At 35.7% G+C, this 16,161-nt stretch overlaps 1 protein-coding gene across 4 annotated transcripts in view; it reads right to left on the reverse strand.

Annotated features, from left to right (window-relative positions):
• Positions 1-16,161, reverse strand: part of FRMPD4 (FERM and PDZ domain containing 4) — a 723,029-nt gene that overhangs the window by 70,110 nt on the left and 636,758 nt on the right. Inside the window, exon 1 of one of the 4 annotated variants that reach the window (XM_031958998.1) lies at positions 2,450-2,986. The exons of the other annotated variants lie outside the window; for them this stretch is intronic. Within the exon in view, the coding sequence (XP_031814858.1) occupies positions 2,450-2,580 (131 nt within the window). The 5' untranslated portion in view covers positions 2,581-2,986. Of the gene's footprint in view, positions 1-2,449; positions 2,987-16,161 lie in introns of those variants that run through there. 4 annotated transcript variants of the gene reach the window in all.

Raw genomic sequence — 16,161 nt, forward strand, 5'->3', positions numbered from 1 at the left:
TAAATGACTTGACCAGAGTCATATAGCTAGTGTCTAAGGTTGAAGTTGAACTCAGGAAGATGAATCTTACTAACTCTAAGTCTGGCACTGTGTGCACTGCTCTGGCCAGTCTTGTAAAGTTGTTCTCATCTACCCTATTATCCAACCAAATCTGGCTACTTGTTATCCCCTACACATATTTTCCTTTTCTTGTACCTTACTCATCTTGCTTTCTATAATGCAGCTGGGTTAAATAGATAGAATAAAATACTTGCAAATTGGAGGCAGCTAATTGGTAGAGTGGATAGATAGAATTGGAGTCAGGAGAATCTGAATTCAGATCTGATCTCAGACACATTGGTTTTGTGATCTTGGACAAGTCACTTAGCCCTGTTTGCCTCAGTTTCCTCATCTGTAAAACGAGCTGGAGAAGGAAATGAAAATCCATTCCAATATCTTTGCCAAGAAAACCCCAAAAGTGTTCATTAAGAGTTGGACATGATTGAAAACGACTAAACAACAACAAATGAAATGGTTCAAATTTTTCCTCAGTCACTTATTAGCTATGTGACCCTGGGCAAATCCTTAACTTCATTGTACCTCAGTTTCCTCTTGGGAATCATAATCTACTTTACAGGATTGTTGTGAGGATCCATAGAGTGTTGTATGAGTAAGTTTACATTTGACAAATATAAAGTACTTTGCAAATCTTGAAGTGTTATGTAAATGTTAGCTACTATTTATGCCTGGGATATACTTTCTTTTTTTCACATGTTGAATTCTTATCCATTTTTTAAAGGTCAACTAAAATCCCCACCTTCCCTTAGAAGCTTTCCATGATCCTCTTCTTCCCAAGGGCTTCTCTGATGAACTAGTGATCAGGTATTATTTTGTATTTTTTTCTTTTGCAGATTATATTACTCTATTAGATTGTAAGCTCTACAAAGACATCCCATGTTTTATCTCTGCTTTGTATTCTATTTTCTCCCTTCTTCCTTTGCCCTGTCCCTAGCACAACACTCAGAATACAATAGGGGCTAAATAAATAATTATCTAAGGAAAAACTAAAGGGAACCTCCAATTAAATGGAATTGAATTAAAATAATACACTATTTAAATAATACATTTCTTGCTTAATTGTTCATCTTACTTTCCCCCCACCCCCCAAGGAATTCCTGTGTATCTTTGCCACTAGATAAAAACAAAAATATTTTTATGTGGATCATGTTGGGTTTATGGTTTGGGTGAACTTTGTTTTTAGAGAAATAATAAAAGAGCAGGTTCATGGTATGTGTGTCTGTGTCTGTGTGTGTGTGTTTCTCAAGTTGGTAAAATAGACAAGGGAGGTTACAAAAGCAAGAAATCACAAAGGTTACTTCTGAGACCACCAGGTATATTCACTGTTTTCTTGGGGGCAAAGCAGAAAAGAAACACTACAATCCATGGTGTTTTGGACTCACCAAAATGTGAATTTAAAGAGCATGCATGGCTTCTACTTGGCTCTACTAAACAGCTGTGTGACTTTCGGCAAGTTTTTTAGCTTCTCCTGGGCCAGAATTTCCCTGCTATCTAAAGAACTGTTTGGATTGAATTCTCTCTAGTCTTCTGACTCTAACAGTCCATGTTGCTGTGATTTGCATAGATAAAGGGCCATGGTCACTCCATCTGTGGCATGCTAACCCCTGGAGATTGATAAATATGCATAGGAAATTTGAAGAAGTTTCATGAAGTTTCTCAAAAATACTCTACTCCAGTAATCCTTGCCCACCATAGGAACTTTAGGAATAAACATCAATCATCAAATAGCATTAATTTGATAATGGGAACATTTCTCAAAACATCTCAGTTCCATTGTCTTCATTTGCAGTCTTTGGTGCTCTCCTCTGAAATATTTCCAGTATGCACCTCAAGTTGACTTTAATTCTACCTTTTAAATGAATAAATTAAGTTATTTGATGTGAAATTAAATATTCCTATATTCTGTATTGAAATCTTGTCTTTCATCCTCAATATCAATGAGCCATCCTCATCTTTAGTTATTTAATTAAAATCTGTCAAGCAGATAGAATGAAATCCATAGTCTCCTGGGTGCCCTAACCTTTCACTAAGAAAAAACAGACGAATCCCAAAATGATTTTGGAGTAATATCAGGATGATAAAACCTAGAAAGGGATAATACCAATAGCAGAGCAACCAAATATCTTAATGCTTTTCTTCCCTCATCCCCACTCACAATTTTATTCCCACCCCCACTCTCAAGCATAACCTCATCCAACCCATTTCCAGTCCAGAATTACTTATTGGAATATTATTTTGTTAAATTCCTAATGAACGAATTTTCTACTTTCACGAAATAGATTGTTTTTAAGGGCCAAACTCTACTAGAATGATTTAATGGGTTGGTTACAAAGTCATTTTAATCCCTGAGTCACTGTGCTGACTTGCTGGGAGAAATACAATATAACCTTACCTTAAACCTCTCCTGCAAAGTTTACCTTTAATTATTTTCTTTTCATTGTTGCAGCAAAAATCTTTCCTTAGCTCTTCCTCCTGCAAGGTCCTTTGTGGCTCCACGGAAACATTTTTGAGGACCCCAAACATCAGTGACTGCAAGGCATGCTGTAGTATCAGGCTTCATTTTATAATTTCATTGGATGTGCTCTTGCTGCAGAGAGCCAGGCTGAGTAAGAGAGAAGCCCAAATCCAATAGAGGTGGGGCTCTGAATGCATTATGAATTTCCTTTCTCTTCCAAGTAATGATAAAGCTGGTGTTCCCCAAGGCTACCATTACAGGGAGATGCCCAGTTTGCAAAGCTTCCTGAATTATCCTGCTTCCTTTCACCCCTTTTATTCCTATCTAAAATTTAATTCATTTTCTACATTCAGCATCTACTAAGAGAACACATGTATAAACAAATAAGAATTTGCATACATGGATAGGATCTGTATAAGTCATTATTCGTTGGCCTCCCAAACAAAGGCATTCACCAACTTGGATAGAATCAATGGAGTTGTTCAGTGAAAGGAAATGTTTTGATGCTGCAAACCCATTGGAGAATGGATTTGTAATCTCATCCATGTGGGCATTCCCCCAGCAATATAATTTGCAGTTTATCTTTAAGCCTGCCTTTGTCTCATTTTCAAATATATCCTCCCATGAGAACAGAACAGGCAGTCAAACCAATGAATAAAAAAATACTAATAGCTAAAACATTTTTAGGATTTCAAAAAAATTCTGAATTTTCTTAAAAATTACAATGATGATGACAACTCAAAGACGAACACTCTGAGGTTTAAATTTAAGTAAGTGCCTTTTACTTCTGTAAGAGTCAAAAGTATGATTATAAGGAAGTGATCCAGCTCAAGATATGGCTGCATTTGAAAGCTCAAGCTTTCAAAAGACAAATAAGAAACACTGACATCTAAAGATCAGCACACACTGTCTTTATTAGAATGCTTTGTTCTAGCCATCAGGTTGACCTTCCATACTGACCATTCAGATAATTCTGCATGAAAACAGAAGAATCTGATGTGTGTGTGTGTGTATACATATATATATATACATATATAAACATATAATATATATATATATAGCTATAATTCTGACTACTTGAATCCTACAAATAATTTGTTAAGGAAGAGCAAAAGATAATGGATCTTAGAAGTCACAATAGTGGATTAAAAATCTAATAGGATAGAAATAGGTTCTGGAATTTCAGCAATGTTTTGCAAAGTCAATAAAAGAAGAATGGTTTTCTTATGGAGTAGCTAGGGATATAGTAGAAAGACTGATCAAATCCAGCCTCAGACACTTACTAGTTATGTGACTTCAGGTAAGTCATTTAACTTTTTAAAATCAGTTTCCTCATCTGTAAAATGGGGATATAGTAGCACCTATCTCCCAGATTATTTTAAAGATTGATAAAATAATAATTGTAAAGCACTTGGAATAGTTCTGGTACACAGTAAGCATTACATAAATGTTAGCTATAATAATAATAATAATATTATTATTATTGTTATTTAGGGAGTATGCACATGGATAAGATTACAAATCCATTGGAGTATGGTCTTTTTTCAGAATTGTAAATAAAATTTTAAGTGATTTATTTTTAATGTCACTGATTCATAACCATTAGTGTCTTTGTTGTGAAAGACAGTATAGCATAGTTGCTAGAAAGGCAGAAATTCAAGTCATCTCTCTGCCCTATACAGCTTGTGTGACCCTGGGCAAGTACTTATGAATTTGCAGGTACTGTGCAAAGAACTAAGGATACAATGAAAAGCAAAAACACTGTTCTTTTTCCATTTTCTTCCTATAAAAAAAGCATATCCATGAGGACATGCTTCAGGAGTCCCAATGTGGGCAAAACAGGAAAGTGGGAAACCACAGTTAGGAATTATGTCATAGGCGTCAAATGTTTAATGCATCCTTAAACATTTACTTTATCTACTTGCCAAGGATCCATACCCACCATATAACCTTAGATCATATTTAAGCTGTAATACTCCTGCATTTCAAATACTCAACTCTTCTATCTGGAACTCAAGCTAACTTAAGCTCAAGGGCCTTGAGAGTTGGATTAGTAAACACCATCTTTGTGTTCTCCAGATTCCAGACCCATGGAACTTGTTAGTCATTTTCATGTCATGTCAGTGCACAGGCATTCTCTTCTGTCTCATCCCCAAATTTCTAATTCTGGCTTTGAGACCAGTCATTAAATTAACATAGACATCCTTGGAAAAAAACCTGCCAGTCATTTATTAAGTACTTATGAATTCCCAGATACTATGCAAAGAACACTGTTCTCCTCAGGGAACACACATTTTAATAAAGAGCCATGTAAATAACGATACATACAAGATATAAACATTATAAATGGCAGTGAAGGCAATGACAGTGGGAAAGGAAAAGATGGCAAAAAAGGTAGAATTTGAAATACAACAGAGGAAGCCAGGAAAGCCAATGGGTGGAGGTGAGGAGAGTTAGAATTCTAGGCCTGAGGAAAAGCAATTGAGTGAAAAAGCAAGAAATCAGGAGATGGAATACATTGTACAGACCAGCAAGAAGTATCTTTGGGATTTGTAAAGTACATCGAAGAGTGTCAGGTATAAGATGAGTAGAAAGGTAGGAAAGAAGCCAGGATGATGGGCTGTAAAGATTTCATCACAGGATTTTACATTTGATTCTGGAAGCAATAGGGAGCCAGTAGGCTTTATTGAATGAGGAGAGGAGAATGAATCTGAATATTAGGAAAATCACTTTGGCAGCTGATGATAGGATGGAGGAGTGGGCAGAGCCTTAAGGCAGAGAGACCAATCAGAAGACAGTTGCAAAAGTCTAGGAATGAGGTGATCAGGGCATGTACCAAATGTTGTTTATGTGAATAGAAAATAGTAGATATACATGAGAAGTATTGTGAAGTAGGAAGGGCAAAACTTGACACTGTCCTGTGATTACAGTTATCAATTCCATTACTTCCATATATCTATATTTATGTATCAATATACATGTTTATATATTGATACATATAGAAATGTATAAATATAAATAGCAATAGATCATAGATAGGTAGAATAGATCACTCCTTATTGGAGGCAGGAAGTGGTTACAAAAGTACTGAATCTGGAGTCAGAAAGTCTTAAGTTCAAATTTGGTCTCAAATACGAGCTATGTAACTCTGGGCAAGTCATTTAAGCTCTGCTTGCCTTGGTTTTCTCAATGGTGATTAATTAACATCTACTTCATAGGATTGTTGTAAGGATCAAATGAGAAAATATTTGCAAAAACCTTTTTTTTTTTTTTTTTTTAACAATGTTTGGCACATAGTAAAAGCTCAATAAATACTTCGCCTCTGCCTTCCCTGACTACCACTAATCTAAGTGTATTTATTGTCTTTCTCTATTAGACTATGTTCCTTGGGGGCAAAGATTGTTTTACTTGCTTGCATTTGCATTCCCAGATTTTAGATCAGTGCCTGACATACTGTAAATACTTTATAGATGTTTTAAAAATTCATTCATTCATTGTTTTATACCAACACTTTCAGAGTCTATTTTGAAGTACACACATAGAAATTTTCATTTCTAACAGCACCCATATACTTGCACAAGGGCTTTAGTTTTCCTCACATTTCTTGTTTTTGGAAGAGATATAAGTGGTCTTTCTGAGAAATCCAGGAAGTTCCACAGTAAGAGATATTTCCTTTCTGGCTCTATCTTTTTCTACCTTTCATTTTGTCTCTCTGTCTTACCCTGGAGACAGGGATAGGGAGACTAAAATCTTAGTGATTTTTGGTCTCTAAGGATCAGCTCAAACATTATAGTCTGTTCATGACAAGGTGAAGGAAAACATTTCTCTTCATTTTCAGGAAAGTAGTTGAAAGGTACCACAGGACTATATGTGGCAAGATGTAATATGAATAGTACAATGCCTCTTTTAGCTGACCTTTGCAATATCTTGGGTTGTGATTATAATTGTGTATCACATCTATTTCTAACAAGTTCTAAACCCAATGCCAGAAAAGAGGGAAGACAACTATCAAATCAAATTACAAATCACAATAAAAGGTCAGAATGTTACTGCTAAAAATTATTGTCACTAGTTACATGATTTGTTAACATTCTGATTGTTAGCCCTGAACCTGGACTCTCTCTCTCAATGGCCTTCATGGGAAGAAAATAGTCTCTTAATGCTTCTTAGCTAGTTTCAGTGGACTCTTTACAAAGAGTAAGCAAATGGGGTGAGGAAACTACATAAATGACATATACCAACTAAGACAGGAGTGAATGGCTTAGTGAAATCCTAGGATGAATCAAAGACTTCATTTTGTCAATAGCTACAACATCTTCCTCTTATCGGAAGTGCTTGACAAGAAGCAAAACTGACAGTTCTGATTTTCACCTCTTCTTTCTTGACCAATTCTTACCCTGCTAATGATCAGTAAAAGACAAAGGAAAGTAGCAGAAAAAAAAAGAAAAAGAAATCAAAGAGCCTAGATAATCATGGGATAGATAATCAATCTCTGAAAAATTGGACCCTTTAATAATGACACAACATATTGCCACAGCAAGTGTATTTGAAATGACTTTGAAATAGGATATATTGCCTACCATGCAAAATAGAAGAAAAAATATGTAAAGTTGTAAAGCAATGGTGAGTGAGAATGTCCAAAATGCTCTCAGGATGACTCAAGTTGGATGATATAAAGAATGGTACTCCAAGTTAGGAAGGATAATACTAGATGATGAATTCTTCTGTCTCTATGCTCTATTACTTTGTCACTTGGTAATTTTTGAGAATTGTACTTTACTGGTGAATTTTGGTGAACAATTCTTCTTTGTTTAGTTTTAAATTTTTTACTTTGAATATTTTAGCTTTCCCCAATTACATGTAAAAACAATTTTTTTAACATTAAAAAAAAATAGAATTCTAAATTGTTTCCCTCCTTCCCCCCTCACTAAGAAGACAAGTAATTTGATATAGGCTATTATACGTATGTATTCATGCAAAACATGTTTCCATATTAGTCAAGTTGTAAAAGAAAACATAGGCCAAAAATAGAAAAATAAAGAAAAAATTTTTTTTAAAGTATGCTTTCAATATGGGAAAACAGGGACACTGATACATTGTTGGTGGAATTATGAACACATCCAGCCATTCTGGAGAGCAATTTGGAACTATGCTCAAAAAGTTATCAAACTGTGCATATCCTTTGACCCAGCAGTGTTTCTACTGGGCTTATATCCCAAAGAGATACTAAAGAAGGGAAAGAGACATGTATGTGCCAAAATGTTTGTGGCAGCCCTCTTTGTAGTGGCTAGAAGCTAGAAAATGAATGGATGCCCATCAATTGGAGAATGATTGAGTAAATTGTGGTATATGAATGTTATGGAATATTATTGTTCTGTAAGAAACGACCAGCAAGATGAATACAGAGAGGATTGGCGAGACTTACATGAACTGATGCTGAGTGAAATGAGCAGAACCAGGAGATCATTAAATACCTCAACAACGATACTGTATGAAGATGTATGCTGATGGAAGTGGATTTCTTCGACAAAGAAAAGATCTAACTTAGTTTCAATTGATCAAGGATGGACAGAAGCAGCTACACCCAAAGAAAGAACACTAGGAAATGAATGTAAACTGCTTGCATTTTTGTTCTTCTTCCCGGGTTATTTATACCTTCTGAACCCAATTCTCCCTGAGCAACAAGAGAACTGTCCGGTTCTACACACATATATTGTATCCAAGATCTACTGTAACCTATTTAACATGTATAGAACTGCTTGCCATCTGGAGGAGGGGGTGAAGGGAGGGAGGGGAAAAATCGGAACAGAAGTGAATTCGAGGGATAATGTTGTAAAAAATTACCCTAGCATGGGTTCTGTCAATAAAAAGTTATTAAAAAAAATAAAGAGCATGGTTTCTAGACAGAAGAAATTGTGCTAATAAAGGAAACAAAGGGATCACAGGAAAAAAAAGTATGCTTCCATTTGTATTCAGATGCCATCAGTTCTTTTTCTGGGGATGAATAGCATTTTTTATCATGTCTTTCAGAGTAGGAACATTGTATTGCTGAGAATAGCTAAGTCATTCACAGTTGATCATCTAACAATCCTGCTGTTATTATGTGTAATATTTTCCTGGTTCCACTCATTTCACTCTTTCCAGGTTTTCTGAAAGCATTCGGCTTGTCATTTCCATAGTTTTCCATCACAATCATATGCTGGTTAAAAAAAAAACAATAACAGGAAAAAACCTCAATCATTTGTTGGTAGACACTTCTAAAGATTTCTTTGTGAGATCACCATGTATGTCCTGTGTTCTTTTTTTTTTTTTTAATACCTTTTTATTTACAGGTTATATGTATGGGTAACTTTACAGCATTAACAATTGCCAAACCTCTTGTTCCAGTTTTTCACCTCTTACCCCCCCACCCCCTCCCCCAGATGGCAGGATGACCAGTAGATGTTAAATATATTAAAATATAAATTAGATACACAATAAGTATATATGACCAAACCATTATTTTGCTGTACAAAAAGAATCATACTCTGAAATATTGTACAATTAGCTTGTGAAGGAAATCAAAAATGCAGTTGGGCATAAATATAGGGATTGGGAATTCAATGTAATGGTTTTTAGTCATCACCCAGAGTTCTTTCTCTGGGTGTAGCTGGTTCAGTTCATTACTGCTCCATTGGAAATGATTTGGTTGATCTCCTTGCTGAGGATGGCCAGGTCCATCAGAACTGGTCATCATCTAGTATTGTTGTTGAAGTATATAATGATCTCCTGGTCCTGCTCATTTCACTCAGCATCAGTTCGTATAAGTCTCTCCAGGCCCTTTCTGAAATCATCCTGTTGGTCATTTCTTACAGAACAATAATATTCCATAATATTCATATACCACAATTTATTCAGCCATTCTCCAGCTGATTCACTTTCCAGTTTCTAGCCACTACAAAGAGGGCTGCCACAAACATTTTGGCAAATACAGGTCTCTTTCCCTTCTTTAGTATCTCTTTGGGATATAAGCCCAGTAGTAACACTGATGGATCAAAGGGTATGTACAGTTTGATAACTTTTTGAGCATAGTTCCAAATTGCTCTCCAGAATGGTTGGATTCGTTCACAACTCCACCAACAATGCATCAATGTCCCAGTTTTCCCGCATCCCCTCCAACAATCATCATTATTTTTTCCTGTCATCTTAGCCAATCTGACAGGTGTGTAGTGGTATCTTAGAGTTGTCTTAATTTGCATTTCTCTGATTAATAATGACTTGGAGCATCTTTTCATATGTATGTCCTGTGTTCTAACTCCTATGCATAAATTCATCACAAAGTTCTGTCCTGTATGCCCCTACTCTTTCTTAGTCATATTATCTGCACTGAGTGATACAAATAAAGTTCACTCCATCCTTAGGTAACATCATAGTTTTATAGTCATGTGGTATTTAAGACAAGAGAGTTGAATCCACATTCATCTTCTTTGGATGGAATATATGCTCAATACATAGTTGGCTAGTTCTGCTTCCCTTTCTGGCAAAGCTATCCAACTAGATATTGGTCAGAAAATAAATCAATGCAGAAGATTATTGTTAGGTCATATTTGTAATTTTTCTCCATATTCATGGTCATTGAACATGGGACCTCTGCATCTTAGCAGCAAACTTAGTGTGGATGCCCTATCACTTTTTAGCCCTATTATTCCTCATAATCCTTTAGCTCAAATGATCGTCCAGCCTCAGTCTCCCCAGTGGCAGGATTTACAGCCAAGCCAAATAATTTTTTCTATCCATTAGGTTTTCCACAAAGAGAATACAAGGTAATTAAGAGGAGAAACTATATTATCTTTTTGTCTTTGGCTATCCAGTTTCTATCCCAGTGACACATACCAAGTGCTTAATAAATAATTTTAAAATTGAATTTCAAATCCTATCTAATCTTTTAAAATATATTTTAATTTATGGGACAAAACAAGAATTTCCATAATATAGTACAATAAAATGTACAATAATCATCTTAAAAGACTCATAGGAAGGGAATTTCACAATTAAATGAACAAAAAACCGGTTATGGCCAGAAAGAATGTTCTGGATCAAAAACCAGGTAACTATATTCATATTTTCTTTTCACAGAAAGTAAAAAAGGCACTTAGTCAAGCCTCTTGGTTTGACAGATGAGAAAAATGAAAGTGACATTAAAAGTTTCTAATGTCAATAGTTATTTTTTTCTTGGCATCTAGAACAGGGAATCTACAGAATCTATAGCCACATGTACTGTTGACATAGTTAGGATTTCAAGATTCCCTGCTCAGAAAGATGAAAGGTCTCCTCATGCCAGGCCTGAGTCTATGGACTGGGCAGATGGTTTTGCTTTGGAAGAGGAAGGGAATAGATCTGGACGCTGCCATTCTTCAGCCAGAATTTCTCAAGCCTTCTGAGACACACATGCTTTTATTGTTTTGCTTTTCTTCTTCTTCTGTACATATTAGTCATTTCTGACCCCAGTCAATTTGCCCAATCTTTCCTCTCATCCCAAAGGACAAGTTGTGACCTGGAGAAAATTTAATCTAAGCACACATAAGCATCATTCCCCTGTGAACTAAAAATCATCTGCATGAGTACGAAGTGGAGAGACAGATAAACAATAGCTCCGGCAGAAAACACCTGGGCTCAATAGGAGTCAGTCAGAAGTGCAGTATAGAAGCCAGAAAACTAAAATCTCCAGGGTGTGAGAGATCAGGAGGGAAGGGAAAAAAAAAAGGAAAAAAAATAAATTTGCATGATGACATTATTATTCATTTAAAAGGAATAGCAAATAGTATATAATAGATTTGTAGTTTCATGAGTGATCATCTTTTTATTATACTATTCTATGGAAATGCTTATTTTATTCTATAAATTAAAAATAAGTAAATGTGAAAAAATCATATTAGACTGTATTGCGATGTTACAGTGTCCTGAGGCATTTTATTTAGTTTTATGTGCTATATCTCAGGAAAGACAATGACAGGATGGAACATATTCAGAGGAGGTTTAATCAGGATGCCACTTGGTTAGGGGGTCATGAGAAAATAAGTTGACTGGAGTAAGCTTACAGAAGGGAAGGCTTTGAGGGAGGAAGATGGAGATGGTAACTATTCTTAAGTTTTTGTAGCACTAACACATTACAGAGCCATTATTAGCCTTTCCTGTGCTAAGGGGGTAGGACTTGAAATAGTAAGTAGAAGTTTTGAAGTTTTAACTTGACTAAAAGGAAAATTTAACAAATGTTAAATGGACTATCTCATAAGGTAGTGAGTGTTCTGTCACTGGAGATCTTTGAGCCTAATGACTATGGACGGGTGGGTGAGAGTGTTTCTGCTTTAGTATATGCTTGGATAGGTGATCTCACAGATTTTTTAAGGGCTTGTGAACTTCAATGATTTTCTGACTGGGAGGGTATCAATGACTGTCTCCTGAAAGCATAGAGGACTGGGAGCAATTTATCTCACATTAGTCATGCTGCTTTCACACATACAATAATTTTTTTAAAAATTATATTAGTTATACCTGTGATTAGTTAAAATCCCACAATTTAGATTCCTCACTATCTCAGAAGCTTGTCTGCTTTTACTGAAACTGATCACAGGAAGTAGAATAATTGAATGCATTACTGCAAGTTACTGCTTCTTTTAGGACACTAGAGGTATCGATCCTTACCCCGTGGTAATTGGAAAGAACTACTAGTTCCATGGTGTTTATGGATTTTCAGAGGGAGATTGACATAATATACATAGATACACACACATTTATTATATGTATATACATATAAAATGCATGCATTACATATGTATATATTGGGATTCCACAGTGTGTGTATGTGGAGGTATATATGTACATATAAAGACATATGTATATAAAAAGTATACATACATGTATATAGTTATATACCTCTATACACACAGGCACAAACACATATACATATATAACACATGTATGTGTGTGTATGTTATGTATATATAAAGAGACAGAAAGAAACAGAGAGACACACAAAGAGAGTTACACAGAGAGAGATGAGGAAAGGAGGGAGGGAGGGAGAAGAAGGGAGAAAGAGAGAAGGAAGGAGAGAAAGAGAGAGGTAGAAAGAGACAAAGACAGACAGACAGACTGACTAATCTGCAGGAAGAAGGGGAAGGACAAAGAACTATAGTGAAGCCTAGATATGGATTCCTTTTTTTGATGTTAATATTGTTCCTTTATTACTTAGTGCTGCTATGTGCAGCTGGGTGGTGCCATAGTGCATAGAGTGCTGGACCTGGAGTCAGGATCCTGAGTTCAAATTTGGTCTCAGCCAATTGTTAACTGGGTTACCCTGAGTTTCTTTAAGGTTGCCTCAGTTTCCTTATCTATAACGTGAGCTGGAGAAGGAAATGGTAAATTACTACAGTATTTTTGCCAAGAAAACTTCAAATGAGATCATAGAGAGTCAAATATTACTGAAATGACTGGGCAACAACAGCAAGCTATTATGTTCTTATGAGATATTTCCATTTAGAATTGGATGAGGCTATGTTTTCGCCAATCAAGGGTCACAGGTGACATCCTGAATATGTTTGCAATGCACTAGAACTATGGATTACAAAATAACTGCTCTATGCAAAATAAAATGACAAATGTTTAAATGAATATAGCAAAATAGAGACACTAATGCACTATAGGTGAAGTTATAAATTCATCTAACCATTCTGGAAAGCAATTTGGGACTATGCCCAAACGCTTATAAAACTTGCATAACCTTTAAGTCACCAATAATAATACTAGGTCAAAAGAAATCAAAGAAAAAAAGGAAAAGGACCTATATGCACAAAAATATTTATAACAGTTCTTTTTTAATATTGGAAATTGAGGAAATGCTCATCCATTGGGGGAATAACTGAAGAAGTTGTGATTTATGATTGTGATTGCATATTATTATGCTACAAGAAATGACAAGCAGGATAGTTTCAGAAAAACCTGAGAAGACTTATATGAAATGATTCAAAGTGAAACACACACAGAACCAGGACACTGTAAATGTAATACTATAAGATGATCAGCTATGACTGACTTAGTTATTCTTAGCAATACAAATTATATCTACCTCCATGGAAAAAACTCACAAAGTCTGAATGCAGATTGAAGTGTCTTTTAAAACTTTCTTTGTTATTCTTGTTACTTATTTTGGTCTTTTGCTACATGACTGATATGAAAATGTTACATTTGATTGCACATACATTGTTTACATGTAATTGAGGAAAAAATGTAAAAAGAAAATGCTCTATAGCCATGATAAGAAGACTGATGTGTATGAAATGAATGGGATGAAACTCTACCTCCTGGTTCTACCTTATATACTATCTTCTTTACAACCTTCAATATTGAAGGGGAAGCTGCAGCTCTTGGAAATTTTTTGGTAATGGGGTAAATATAGGTTAGTACCATAATTAGCTTTTTTCCCCACCTGGGACAAGTATTGATTGAGAAATGGGGAGCATCTGGTCAATAGGTCCATCAATAACCTCCTAATTGGTTTCCCTGCCTTGAACCCCTCTCCTCTCCATTCCATTTCTTCCACAACTGCCAAAATGATTTTACTGAGGTCCAAATCTGACCTTTGTCACTTTGTGACAAGCTATTCTTCTTAAAATCCTTTATTCAGTTGACACCAATCTACTTTCTCAGGCTTATTGGTTATTCACCTTCACACTCTGTAGTCTAGATAAACTGATTTTCTTATTGTTTCTCTGTCTTCATTACATTTTCCCTGGCCATCCTTCATGCCTGAAATGTGCTCTCTTCATACCTTCACCTCTTTGAAACTTTAGGTTTTTTCAGAGCTTGGCTCAAGTACAATGGCTACAGCTCCTTCTCACTACCTATTATCTTCAGCATTTAGTTGACTCTTTAGTAGGTGATTAATAAACTCTGGCTGGATTTTGTTTTTGCATCTCCAGAACCTGAACAGTGCCTGACACAAAGAAGGCAATTAATGAATACTTGCTGATAGATTTATTTATCAGGGAGTAATCCAAAATCATCTCAGAAGTGAATCAAGGAGAGAGAAATAATCCCAAGGAAGAACTAGGGCAAAGAAATAAGGGGCATGTCTAGGATAGGACTGTTGGCATCCCTGAAATTTCCTGTATTGGAGTATCTTCTCCAGACACCTGTTCTAGTTATGGATAATTCATAGTACATAGATTTTAGTGTAGAGGTGGCTTGGGACAAGATAGTGAGAGATTAAGTTAATCATTAGAACACTAGAACAATTATTATGAAAAGATTGAGAATCATTGAAACAGGATAAGGAGTCATTCAACTTAAGGATCATCATGGTAGCAAAGCTTTCTAGTTTGGCCATATTTTTCCTTCCTTGCTTGGTTCACCCAACTTTGCCTTCTTGTTGTTTGTCTTTGCTCTCAAAGACAACCATCAGGGATGTGATATTATGATATACAAGTGAATTGGATTGATGTGAGAGAAGGATGTTCAAGGTCACCTGCCTCACTTTATCCTCCAGAGGCATCTAGATCCAGTGGCCATATATAGATCAGGACAACTGGAAATGGCTCTGGATGTAGTAGGAGACCTTGACTTTTTAAGCTAAGGTCTTTAATGGGTCTCAATTTCATTAAGGCAACTCCCAATCAGTGACTGTGCTACCTGATCACTCTGGGCCTTAATATCTGTTTCTGTAACATAAGGGCATTGAGGTACCTAATTATTAAGGCCATTTCCAGCTCTATTTAACACCAAACAAACCAGCAAATTAATGAATTAATTAGTTGATTAATGGACAGATGGCCTCTAAAATAGGTTTGGATTTGTTATCAAATCCATTCTGTTTGGGCAGAATGGGGTGTGCCTAGGAATACAATGAGACTTGGACAAGAAGGATTTACTAGAGACATTACCACATTTCTTTTTTTTTTTTTGCTAAATTATTTTATTTGCTAAATAACAGCAATAATAAACCTAAATATATATACATATATATGTGCAGAATATATAGAAGTATGAGAATCATTGTTGTATAACTATATATCTGTAGTTAGCCTCCTTAGAATAAAATTTCCTAGAGAGCAGAGATTGCTTCCCTTCTGTTTATGTAGCCATAGCATTCAATCAATACCTGGCACCTAGTAAACACTTAATAAATACTTATTAATTGATTATTCATCTTAGAATATCAGAGCAGGGAGGGATCTCAGAGGGCAGATAGTTCAATCGTACCTAAGCAGAATCCTGTCTACAACCTTCCTCATAAATACTCATCACTAGCAACTGAAGGTCAAAGACTTTCAGGAAGAGGGAACACATTAGCTCTGGAGACAATCCGTTCCACCTTGTGACAATTCAATGTGAGAAAATGTTTCCCTCTACTGAACCTAAATCTGATTCTCTATTACTTTTCCCCATTGCTGTAGAACTCAAAAACCTCAGAAGTCTCCCGAGGCTATCCCTCCCTACACTTCTCAGCTGAGAACCTTGCCTCATATTTTACTGATAAAAATTCAAGGCCATTTTCTGATAGTTTCCTCTTTTTCCCTGTTCTTCACTTCACATTACTTATATATCGTCTCCTTCACCCATATCTCATGAGAAGAGATAGCTCCTCTCCTTGCCAAACAAATCTCTTTACTGTACAA

The sequence above is a fragment of the Sarcophilus harrisii genome, chromosome 3, assembly GCF_902635505.1.
Source record: "Sarcophilus harrisii chromosome 3, mSarHar1.11, whole genome shotgun sequence".
NCBI lineage: Eukaryota > Metazoa > Chordata > Mammalia > Dasyuromorphia > Dasyuridae > Sarcophilus > Sarcophilus harrisii.